Below are 13,037 nucleotides of genomic sequence, written 5' to 3'. Positions count from 1 at the left end.
CGGTATCAGGTCTGAACTCTGAACTCGGTATCAGGTCTGAACTCTGAACTCAGTATCAGGTCTGAACTCGGTATCAGGTCTGAACTCAGTACCGGGTCTGAACTCGGTATCAGGTCTGAACTATGTATCAGGTCTGAACTCGGTATCAGGTCTGAACTCGGTACCGGGTCTGAACTCTGAACTATGTATCAGGTCTGAACTCGGTATCAGGTCTGAACTCTGAACTATGTATCAGGTCTGAACTCGGTATCAGGTCTGAACTCTGAACTATGTATCAGGTCTGAACTCGGTATCAGGTCTGAACTCTGAACTCGGTATCAGGTCTGAACTCGGTATCAGGTCTGAACTCTGAACTCGGTATCAGGTCTGAACTCGGTATCAGGTCTGAACTCTGAACTCAGTATCAGGTCTGAACTCTGAACTCGGTATCAGGTCTGAACTCTGAACTCAGTATCAGGTCTGAACTCGGTATCAGGTCTGAACTCAGTACCGGGTCTGAACTCGGTATCAGGTCTGAACTATGTATCAGGTCTGAACTCGGTATCAGGTCTGAACTCGGTACCGGGTCTGAACTCTGAACTATGTATCAGGTCTGAACTCGGTATCAGGTCTGAACTCTGAACTATGTATCAGGTCTGAACTCGGTATCAGGTCTGAACTCGGTATCAGGTCTGAACTCTGAACTCGGTATCAGGTCTGAACTCGGTATCAGGTCTGAACTCTGAACTCGGTATCAGGTCTGAACTCGGTATCAGGTCTGAACTCTGAACTCGGTATCAGGTCTGAACTCTGAACTCGGTATCAGGTCTGAACTCTGTACCGGGTCTGAAAGGTGAATTCTTCTCCATCCAGCTTTCAGCAGAAGGAACCATGAAGAGTTCTAGAAGGTTCTGGCTAATGGCTTCATTGACTCTGGAACCAGAACCAGGACTCAGCAGTCTGGGTTCTGGTCCTCTCCCAACTCTGGACCCCAGGAGCTACGGCTCGGTTCTGTTCCTCTGGTTCCGATAAGCCTCTGCTTCCTGCTCGAGTCCTCTGGACATCCGTCCAATCAGCAGACCTCCCCATCATTACATCACTTCCTGTTTACAGGCTCATGATCTAAACAGAATTCAACTGGTCCTGAAATCAGAGAATCTGAGATTTTAACTAAAATGATCCATCAGAGAAAAGAAAACTTTTATATTTAAGAAGGTTTATTAGATTTTGTTCAATAAAATAAAAAATGAGGTTTTTCTTTTTAAATCATTTAATTTTTTGGCAAATTATCTTCCTGTTCCAAACAAGGAAACTCCAACTCTCCGACTGTCAACACTTCATTTATCCATTAAATATTCATTTATTCATTAAATATTCATTTATTCATTTCATCCTGAATCCCAGAAAGTAGAGCTGCTGATATTCCCTGACTGTTATCGTTTGCTCTGTGAATAAAGGGACAAAGATTGAAGTTTTCCACCATTTTCAGATTCCTTCAGATCTTCCTGTTCTGGAAAAACCTCCAAATAATAAAGAGAAACATGAAAAGAAACACAGATTAGAAGAAAGATGGACCGAAATGTGATCTAGTGAAAATAAAAGCAGCTAATAATAAAAAGTAAAGATGGCGGCTCCCATGAAGAGCAGTTAGCCATGAGGAAACATGAGGGGAGTTAGAGGCTGCAGGGAGGGGAGGGGGGAGTGCTGAAAGGCTTGCCTTACCTTGCCGTTCTGTAAGTGTGGGTCCGATTTAACGTGAAAAAGTTGTTTACAAGAGTGTGAAGAACACAGTGAGCAGCGAGATGGTTTCAAACATCAAAGTCAGAATGTTGCAAAGTAAAGGACAGTGGATGCATCGTGCTCCTCGGTGCAACGCCATTGGTCAGGACCAACGCCACTTTAAAGACATCTTCCTGTTTCAGGTCAGTTACGACAACCAGAAAAAAGGTTCCTGTTCCTTTAAATACTTTGGCTAAGCCCAGATGGTGATGATGTCATCATTTTTCCCAAATTCAGACCAAACGTCCGTTCAGTGGGATTGATTCTAAAGCAACACCTCAAACAAACTGACTGCTGGCAGGAAATCAGCCCAGAACTCTGGCGGAGAACGATTTAAATAGAAGAATGTAGAACATTCCTCTAGAAGAACGTAGAACGATTTGAATAGAAGAACGTAGAACATTCCTCTAGAAGAACATAGAACATTCCTCTAGAAGAACGTAGAACATTCCTCTAGAAGAATGTAGAACATTCCTCTAGAAGAACGTAGAACATTCCTCTAGAAGAACGTAGAACATTCCTCTAGAAGAACGTAGAACGTTCCTCTAGAAGAACGTAGAACATTCCTCTAGAAGAACGTAGAACATTCCTCTAGAAGAACGTAGAACGTTCCTCTAGAAGAACTTAGAACATTCCTCTAGAAGAACGTAGAACGTTCCTCTAGAAGAATGTAGAACATTCCTCTAGAAGAACGTAGAACGTTCCTCTAGAAGAATGTAGAACATTCCTCTAGAAGAACGTAGAACGATTTGAATAGAAGAACGTAGAACGTTCCTCTAGAAGAACGTAGAACATTCCTCTAGAAGAACGTAGAACGATTTGAATAGAAGAACGTAGAACGTTCCTCTAGAAGAACGTAGAACATTCCTCTAGAAGAATGTAGAACATTCCTCTAGAAGAATGTAGAACATTCCTCTAGAAGAACGTAGAACGTTCCTCTAGAAGAACGTAGAACATTCCTCTAGAAGAACGTAGAACATTCCTCTAGAAGAATGTAGAACATTCCTCTAGAAGAACGTAGAACATTCCTCTAGAAGAACGTAGAACGTTCCTCTAGAAGAACGTAGAACGATTTGAATAGAAGAACGTAGAACATTCCTCTAGAAGAACATAGAACATTCCTCTAGAAGAACGTAGAACATTCCTCTAGAAGAATGTAGAACATTCCTCTAGAAGAACGTAGAACATTCCTCTAGAAGAACGTAGAACGTTCCTCTAGAAGAACGTAGAACATTCCTCTAGAAGAACGTAGAACATTCCTCTAGAAGAACGTAGAACGTTCCTCTAGAAGAACTTACAACATTCCTCTAGAAGAACGTAGAACGTTCCTCTAGAAGAATGTAGAACATTCCTCTAGAAGAACGTAGAACGTTCCTCTAGAAGAATGTAGAACATTCCTCTAGAAGAACGTAGAACGATTTGAATAGAAGAACGTAGAACGTTCCTCTAGAAGAACGTAGAACATTCCTCTAGAAGAACGTAGAACGATTTGAATAGAAGAACGTAGAACGTTCCTCTAGAAGAACGTAGAACATTCCTCTAGAAGAATGTAGAACATTCCTCTAGAAGAATGTAGAACATTCCTCTAGAAGAACGTAGAACGTTCCTCTAGAAGAACGTAGAACGTTCCTCTAGAAGAACGTAGAACATTCCTCTAGAAGAATGTAGAACATTCCTCTAGAAGAACGTAGAACATTCCTCTAGAAGAACGTAGAACGTTCCTCTAGAAGAACGTAGAACGTTCCTCTAGAAGAACGTAGAACATTCCTCTAGAAGAACGTAGAACGTTCCTCTAGAAGAACGTAGAACATTCCTCTAGAAGAACGTAGAACATTCCTCTAGAAGAACGTAGAACGATTTGAATAGAAGAACGTAGAACGTTCCTCTAGAAGAACGTAGAACATTCCTCTAGAAGAACGTAGAACATTCCTCTAGAAGAACGTAGAACGTTCCTCTAGAAGAACGTAGAACATTCCTCTAGAATAACGTAGAACATTCCTCTAGAAGAACGTAGAACATTCCTCTAGAAGAACGTAGAACATTCCTCTAGAAGAACGTAGAACGATTTGAATAGAAGAACGTAGAACGTTCCTCTAGAAGAACGTAGAACATTCCTCTAGAAGAACGTAGAACGATTTGAATAGAAGAACGTAGAACGTTCCTCTAGAAGAACGTAGAACATTCCTCTAGAAGAACGTAGAACGATTTGAATAGAAGAACGTAGAACGTTCCTCTAGAAGAACGTAGAACGTTCCTCTAGAAGAACGTAGAACATTCCTCTAGAAGAACGTAGAACATTCCTCTAGAAGAATGTAGAACATTCCTCTAGAAGAACGTAGAACGATTTGAATAGAAGAACGTAGAACGTTCCTCTAGAAGAACGTAGAACATTCCTCTAGAAGAACGATTTGAATAGAAGAACGTAGAATGTTTCTCCAGAAGAACATAGAACATTCCTCTAGAAGAACGTAGAACTTTTCTCTAGAAGAACGTAGAACGTTCCTCTAGAAGAACGAAGAATGTTTTTTTAGAAGAACGCAGAACGTTTCTCTAGAAGAACATAGAACATTTCTCTAGAAGAACGTAGAACGTTCCTCTAGAAGAACATAGAACATTCCTCTAGAAGAACGATTTGAATAGAAGAACATAGAATGTTTCTCTAGAAGAACGTAGAACGTTTCTCTAGAAGAACAAAGAACATTCCTCTAGAAGAACGTAGAACTTTTCTCTAGAAGAACGTAGAACGTTCCTCTAGAAGAACGAAGAATGTTTTTTTAGAAGAACGTAGAACGTTTCTCTAGAAGAACGTAGAATGTTTTTTTAGAAGAACGTAGAACGTTTCTCTAGAAGAACGTAGAATGTTTTTTTAGAAGAACGTAGAACGTTTCTCTAGAAGAACGTAGAATGTTTTTTAGAAGAACGTAGAACGTTCCTCTAGAAGAACGTAGAACGTTCCTCTAAAAGAACGTAGAATGTTTTTTTAGAAGAACGTAGAACGTTCCTCTAGAAGAACATAGAACGTTTCTCTGGAAGAACGTAGAACACTTTGAATAGTAGAACATAGAACTTCTTCTAGAAGAACGTAGAACGTTTTTTAGAAGAACGTAGAACGATTTGAATAGAAGAACGTAGAACAATTTGAATAGAAGAACGTAGAACGTTCCTCTAGAGGAACGTAGAACGATTTGAATAGAAGAACGTAGAACGTTCCTCTAGAGGAACGTAGAACGATTTGAATAGAAGAACGTAGAACGTTTTTTAGAAGAACATAGAACGATTTGAATAGAAGAACATAGAACTTCTTCTAGAAGAACGTAGAACGTTTTTTAGAAGAACGTAGAACGATTTGAATAGAAGAACGTAGGACGTTCCTCTAGAGGAACGTAGAACGATTTGAATAGAAGAACGTAGAACGTTCCTCTAAAGGAACGTAGAACCATTTGAATAGAAGAACGTAGAACGTTCCTCTAGAAGAACGTAGAACGATTTGAATAGAAGAACGTAGAACGTTCCTCTAGAAGAACGTACAACGATTTGAATAGAAGAACGTAGAACATTTTTTTAGAAAAACGTAGAACGTTCCTCTAGAAGAACGTAGAATTTTCCTCTAGAAGAACGTAGAACGTTTCTCTAGAAGAACGTAGAACGTTTCTCTAGAAGAACGTAGAATGTTCCTCTAGAAGAGCGTAGAATGTTTTTTAGAAGAACGTAGAACGTTCCTCTACAAGAACGTAGAACGTTCCTCTAGAAGAACGTAGAACGTTCCTCTAGAAGAACATAGAACGTTCCTCTAGAAGAACGTAGAATTCTTCTCTAGAAGAACGTAGAACGTTTCTCTAGAAGAACGTAGAACGTTCCTCTACAAAAACGTAGAACGTTCCTCTAGAAGAACATAGAACGTTTCTCTGGAAGAACGTAGAATGCTTTGAATAGAAGAACATAGAACTTCTTCTAGAAGCAGTCCTGCAGCATCATGGGCTGAAACGCCGCTCAGACAGGAAGAAGCCATCCTCCATTGCAGATTAAAGTTTCACTCAGGGACAAAAACGGGGATTTTCATTGGCATCAATTTTCTTTTAGTGATGCTAACTGACCTGAAACAGGAAAATAAACTTTAAGGTTTTACTTTTTTAAAGTTAGAACAGAACAACAGATTGATTATGCTAATTTTCCAGACAAAACATAACAAAACATGCAGCTGGTGTTTGGTTGGCAGTGAATGACCCAGGCTGCGAGCATTAAACGTCTTTTAGACATAAAACTGATCAACTTCTTCCACAGTTTACAGGATTATTATCTCTAACTTTCCTCTCTGTTTCAAAGAATAAGATTGCTTTACTATTCTGAGCTGGGAGGAGTTGAAATATCGGATGTTTCCCTGAAACATGGCTGCAGCATCAAAAACCTTCGAACCGTCTGATGGTTTCAGCAAACGGCGTTTTAAAGACGAGCAGGAAAAGCCACGGATGAGCAGCGGCTGTGAACAGATGCTGCCGTTCAGGACATGATAGAGTGAGTGCCTGCAGTCGCTTCTGTTTATACGGTAGCAGCCATTTAATACGGTCCTTCACAGTCAGACGCCCGCAGCATGGAAGACCACTTCCCTCCAACTCCCAGCCACTGCAGTGACCCCCCTTCCCTGAATTACAGGCTCTGACCAGCAGATGGCGCTTCTCTTTAGATCCTAATGTCCACAAATCAGGAAGGAAAGAATATTTTAGTACAAAGATTGATGTTTAAAAAGGAATTATAGGGAACCAGCCAAGGACCCCTCAAGGACCCCTCAAGGACCAGCCAAGGACCAGCCAAGGGCCCCTTTAAGGACCAGCCAAGGATCAGCCAAGGACTAGTCAAGGACCCTTTAAGGACCAGCCAAGGACGGGTCAAGGACCCTTCAAGGGCAAACTAAGGACCAGCCAAGGATGAGTCAAGGACCCTTCAAGGACCAGCCAAGGATGAGTCAAGGACCCTTCAAGGGCAAACTAAGGACCAATCAAGGACCAGCCAAGGACCCCTCAAGGACCAGCCAAGGACCCCTCAAGGACCAGCCAAGGACCCCTCAAGGACCAGCCAAGGACCAGCCAAGGACCAGCCAAGGGCCCCTTTAAGGACCAGCCAAGGATCAGCCAAGGACTAGTCAAGGACCCTTTAAGGACCAGCCAAGGACGAGTCAAGGACCCTTCAAGGGCAAACTAAGGACCAGCCAAGGACGAGTCAAGGACCCTTCAAGGACCAGCCAAGGATGAGTCAAGGACCCTTCAAGGGCAAACTAAGGACCAATCAAGGACCAGCCAAGGACCAACCAAGGACCAGTCAAGGACCAGCCAATGACCAATCAAGGACCAATCAAGGATCAGTCAATGACCAGCCAATGACAAATCAAGGACCAATCGACCAATCAAGGACCAGTCAATGACCAGCCAATGGCCAATCAAGGACCAGTCAAGGACCAGCCAATGACAAATCAAGGACCAATCAAGGATCAGTCAATGACCAGGCAATGACAAATCAAGGACCAATCGACCAATCAAGGACCAGTCAATGACCAGCCAATGACAAATCAAGGACCAATCGACCAATCAAGGACCAGTCAATGACCAGCCAATGACCAATCAAGGACCAGTCAAGGACCAGCCAATGACAAATCAAGGACCAATCAAGGATCAGTCAATGACCAGCCAATGACCAATGAAGGACCAATCAAGGATCAGTCAATGACCAGCCAATGACAAATCAAGGACCAATCGACCAATCAAGGACCAGTCAATGACCAACCAATGACCAATCAAGGACCAGTCAAGGACCAGCCAATGACAAATCAAGGACCAATCAAGGACCAGTCAATGACCAGCCAATGACAAATCAAGGACCAATCAAGGATCAGTCAATGACCAGCCAATGACCAATCAAGGACCAATCGACCAATCAAGGATCAGTCAATGACAAGCCAATGACATATCAAGGACCAATCGACCAATCAAGGATCAGTCAATGACCAGCCAATGACCAATCAAGGACCAGTCAATGACCAGCCAATGACCAATCAAGGACCAATCAAGGATCAGGCAATGACCAGCCAATGACCAATCAAGGACCAATCAAGGATCAGGCAATGACCAGCCAATGACCAATCAAGGACCAGTCAATGACCAGCCAATGACCAATCAAGGACCAATCAAGGATCAGTCAATGACCAGCCAATGACCAATCAAGGACCAGTCAATGACCAGCCAATGACAAATCAAGGACCAATCAAGGATCAGTCAATGACCAGCCAATGACCAATCAAGGACCAATCGATCAATCAAGGATCAGTCAATGACAAGCCAATGACAAATCAAGGACCAATCGACCAATCAAGGACCAGTCAATGACCAGCCAATGACCAATCAAGGACCAGTCAATGACCAGCCAATGACAAATCAAGGACCAATCAAGGATCAGTCAATGACCAGCCAATGACAAATCAAGGACCAATCGACCAATCAAGGACCAGTCAATGACCAGCCAATGACCAATCAAGGACCAGTCAAGGACCAGCCAATGACAAATCAAGGACCAATCAAGGATCAGTCAATGACCAGCCAATGACAAATCAAGGATCAGTCAATGACCAGCCAATGACCAATGAAGGACCAATCAAGGATCAGTCAATGACCAGCCAATGACAAATCAAGGACCAATCGACCAATCAAGGACCAGTCAATGACCAGCCAATGACCAATCAAGGACCAATCGACCAATCAAGGACCAGTCAATGACCAGCCAATGACAAATCAAGGATCAGTCAATGACCAGCCAATGACCAATCAAGGACCAATCAAGGATCAGTCAATGACCAGCCAATGACAAATCAAGGACCAATCGACCAATCAAGGACCAGTCAATGACCAGCCAATGACCAATCAAGGACCAGTCAATGACCAGCCAATGACAAATCAAGGGCCAATCAAGGATCAGTCAATGACCAGCCAATGACCAATCAAGGACCAATCGACCAATCAAGGACCAGTCAATGACCAGCCAATGACCAATCAAGGACCAGTCAAGGACCAGCCAATGACAAATCAAGGACCAATCAAGGATCAGTCAATGACCAGCCAATGACAAATCAAGGACCAATCGACCAATCAAGGACCAGTCAATGACCAGCCAATGACAAATCAAGGACCAATCGACCAATCAAGGACCAGTCAATGACCAACCAATGACCAATCAAGGACCAGTCAAGGACCAGCCAATGACAAATCAAGGACCAATCAAGGACCAGTCAATGACCAGCCAATGACAAATCAAGGACCAATCAAGGATCAGTCAATGACCAGCCAATGACCAATCAAGGACTAATCGACCAATCAAGGATCAGTCAATGACAAGCCAATGACAAATCAAGGACCAATCGACCAATCAAGGATCAGTCAATGACCAGCCAATGACCAATCAAGGACCAGTCAATGACCAGCCAATGACCAATCAAGGAACAATCAAGGATCAGGCAATGACCAGCCAATGACCAATCAAGGACCAATCAAGGATCAGGCAATGACCAGCCAATGACCAATCAAGGACCAGTCAATGACCAGCCAATGACCAATCAAGGACCAATCAAGGATCAGTCAATGACCAGCCAATGACCAATCAAGGACCAGTCAATGACCAGCCAATGACAAATCAAGGACCAATCAAGGATCAGTCAATGACCAGCCAATGACAAATCAAGGACCAATCGACCAATCAAGGACCAGTCAATGACCAGCCAATGACCAATCAAGGACCAATCAAGGATCAGTCAATGACCAGCCAATGACCAATCAAGGACCAATCGATCAATCAAGGATCAGTCAATGACAAGCCAATGACAAATCAAGGACCAATCGACCAATCAAGGACCAGTCAATGACCAGCCAATGACCAATCAAGGACCAGTCAATGACCAGCCAATGACAAATCAAGGACCAATCAAGGATCAGTCAATGACCAGCCAATGACAAATCAAGGACCAATCGACCAATCAAGGACCAGTCAATGACCAGCCAATGACCAATCAAGGACCAATCAAGGATCAGGCAATAACCAGCCAATGACCAATCAAGGACCAGTCAATGACCAGCCAATGACCAATCAAGGACCAATCAAGGATCAGTCAATGACCAGCCAATGACCAATCAAGGACCAGTCAATGACCAGCCAATGACAAATCAAGGACCAATCAAGGATCAGTCAATGACCAGCCAATGACCAATCAAGGACCAATCGATCAATCAAGGATCAGTCAATGACAAGCCAATGACAAATCAAGGACCAATCGACCAATCAAGGACCAGTCAATGACCAGCCAATGACCAATCAAGGACCAGTCAATGACCAGCCAATGAAAAATCAAGGACCAATCAAGGATCAGTCAATGACCAGCCAATGACAAATCAAGGACCAATCGACCAATCAAGGACCAGTCAATGACCAGCCAATGACCAATCAAGGACCAGTCAAGGACCAGCCAATGACAAATCAAGGACCAATCAAGGATCAGTCAATGACCAGCCAATGACAAATCAAGGATCAGTCAATGACCAGCCAATGACCAATGAAGGACCAATCAAGGATCAGTCAATGACCAGCCAATGACAAATCAAGGACCAATCGACCAATCAAGGACCAGTCAATGACCAGCCAATGACCAATCAAGGACCAATCGACCAATCAAGGACCAGTCAATGACCAGCCAATGACAAATCAAGGATCAGTCAATGACCAGCCAATGACCAATGAAGGACCAATCAAGGATCAGTCAATGACCAGCCAATGACAAATCAAGGACCAATCGACCAATCAAGGACCAGTCAATGACCAGCCAATGACCAATCAAGGACCAATCGACCAATCAAGGACCAGTCAATGACCAGCCAATGACAAATCAAGGATCAGTCAATGACCAGCCAATGACCAATCAAGGACCAATCAAGGATCAGTCAATGACCAGCCAATGACAAATCAAGGACCAATCGACCAATCAAGGACCAGTCAATGACCAGCCAATGACCAATCAAGGACCAGTCAATGACCAGCCAATGACAAATCAAGGGCCAATCAAGGATCAGTCAATGACCAGCCAATGACCAATCAAGGACCAATCGACCAATCAAGGACCAGTCAATGACCAGCCAATGACCAATCAAGGACCAGTCAAGGACCAGCCAATGACAAATCAAGGACCAATCAAGGATCAGTCAATGACCAGCCAATGACAAATCAAGGACCAATCGACCAATCAAGGACCAGTCAATGACCAGCCAATGACAAATCAAGGACCAATCGACCAATCAAGGACCAGTCAATGACCAACCAATGACCAATCAAGGACCAGTCAAGGACCAGCCAATGACAAATCAAGGACCAATCAAGGACCAGTCAATGACCAGCCAATGACAAATCAAGGACCAATCAAGGATCAGTCAATGACCAGCCAATGACCAATCAAGGACTAATCGACCAATCAAGGATCAGTCAATGACAAGCCAATGACAAATCAAGGACCAATCGACCAATCAAGGATCAGTCAATGACCAGCCAATGACCAATCAAGGACCAGTCAATGACCAGCCAATGACCAATCAAGGAACAATCAAGGATCAGGCAATGACCAGCCAATGACCAATCAAGGACCAATCAAGGATCAGGCAATGACCAGCCAATGACCAATCAAGGACCAGTCAATGACCAGCCAATGACCAATCAAGGACCAATCAAGGATCAGTCAATGACCAGCCAATGACCAATCAAGGACCAGTCAATGACCAGCCAATGACAAATCAAGGACCAATCAAGGATCAGTCAATGACCAGCCAATGACCAATCAAGGACCAATCGATCAATCAAGGATCAGTCAATGACAAGCCAATGACAAATCAAGGACCAATCGACCAATCAAGGACCAGTCAATGACCAGCCAATGACCAATCAAGGACCAGTCAATGACCAGCCAATGACAAATCAAGGACCAATCAAGGATCAGTCAATGACCAGCCAATGACAAATGAAGGACCAATCGACCAATCAAGGACCAGTCAATGACCAGCCAATGACCAATCAAGGACCAATCAAGGATCAGTCAATGACCAGCCAATGACCAATCAAGGACCAATTGATCAATCAAGGATCAGTCAATGACAAGCCAATGACAAATCAAGGACCAATCGACCAATCAAGGACCAGTCAATGACCAGCCAATGACCAATCAAGGACCAGTCAATGACCAGCCAATGACAAATCAAGGACCAATCAAGGATCAGTCAATGACCAGCCAATGACAAATCAAGGACCAATCGACCAATCAAGGACCAGTCAATGACCAGCCAATGACCAATCAAGGACCAGTCAAGGACCAGCCAATGACAAATCAAGGACCAATCAAGGATCAGTCAATGACCAGCCAATGACAAATCAAGGATCAGTCAATGACCAGCCAATGACCAATGAAGGACCAATCAAGGATCAGTCAATGACCAGCCAATGACAAATCAAGGACCAATCGACCAATCAAGGACCAGTCAATGACCAACCAATGACCAATCAAGGACCAGTCAAGGACCAGCCAATGACAAATCAAGGACCAATCAAGGACCAGTCAATGACCAGCCAATGACAAATCAAGGACCAATCAAGGATCAGTCAATGACCAGCCAATGACCAATCAAGGACCAATCGACCAATCAAGGATCAGTCAATGACAAGCCAATGACAAATCAAGGACCAATCGACCAATCAAGGATCAGTCAATGACCAGCCAATGACCAATCAAGGACCAGTCAATGACCAGCCAATGACCAATCAAGGACCAATCAAGGATCAGGCAATGACCAGCCAATGACCAATCAAGGACCAATCAAGGATCAGGCAATGACCAGCCAATGACCAATCAAGGACCAGTCAATGACCAGCCAATGACCAATCAAGGACCAATCAAGGATCAGTCAATGACCAGCCAATGACCAATCAAGGACCAGTCCAATGACCAGCCAATGACAAATCAAGGACCAATCAAGGATCAGTCAATGACCAGCCAATGACCAATCAAGGACCAATCGATCAATCAAGGATCAGTCAATGACAAGCCAATGACAAATCAAGGACCAATCGACCAATCAAGGACCAGTCAATGACCAGCCAATGACCAATCAAGGACCAGTCAATGACCAGCCAATGACAAATCAAGGACCAATCAAGGATCAGTCAATGACCAGCCAATGACAAATCAAGGACCAATCGACCAATCAAGGACC

At 43.5% G+C, this 13,037-nt stretch overlaps 1 protein-coding gene across 1 annotated transcript in view; it reads right to left on the bottom strand.

Moving 5' to 3' along the window:
- The window catches only part of LOC119778218 (ankyrin-2-like), a gene marked incomplete at its 3' end in the record, with an annotated part of 83,408 nt that overhangs the window by 56,071 nt on the left and 14,300 nt on the right, over nt 1-13,037 (bottom strand). The window contains exon 7 of the mRNA XM_038277366.1: nt 1,702-1,710. Within this exon, the coding sequence (XP_038133294.1) occupies nt 1,702-1,710 (9 nt within the window). The remainder of the gene's footprint in view (nt 1-1,701; nt 1,711-13,037) is intronic.

This window comes from Cyprinodon tularosa, unplaced genomic scaffold (genome assembly GCF_016077235.1).
Source record: "Cyprinodon tularosa strain WSP-4 unplaced genomic scaffold, ASM1607723v1 ctg1301, whole genome shotgun sequence".
Classification (NCBI taxonomy): Eukaryota; Metazoa; Chordata; class Actinopteri; order Cyprinodontiformes; family Cyprinodontidae; genus Cyprinodon; species Cyprinodon tularosa.
The sequence above is the reverse complement of the archived record's forward strand: the minus strand, read 5'-3'. Positions and strand labels throughout refer to the sequence as shown.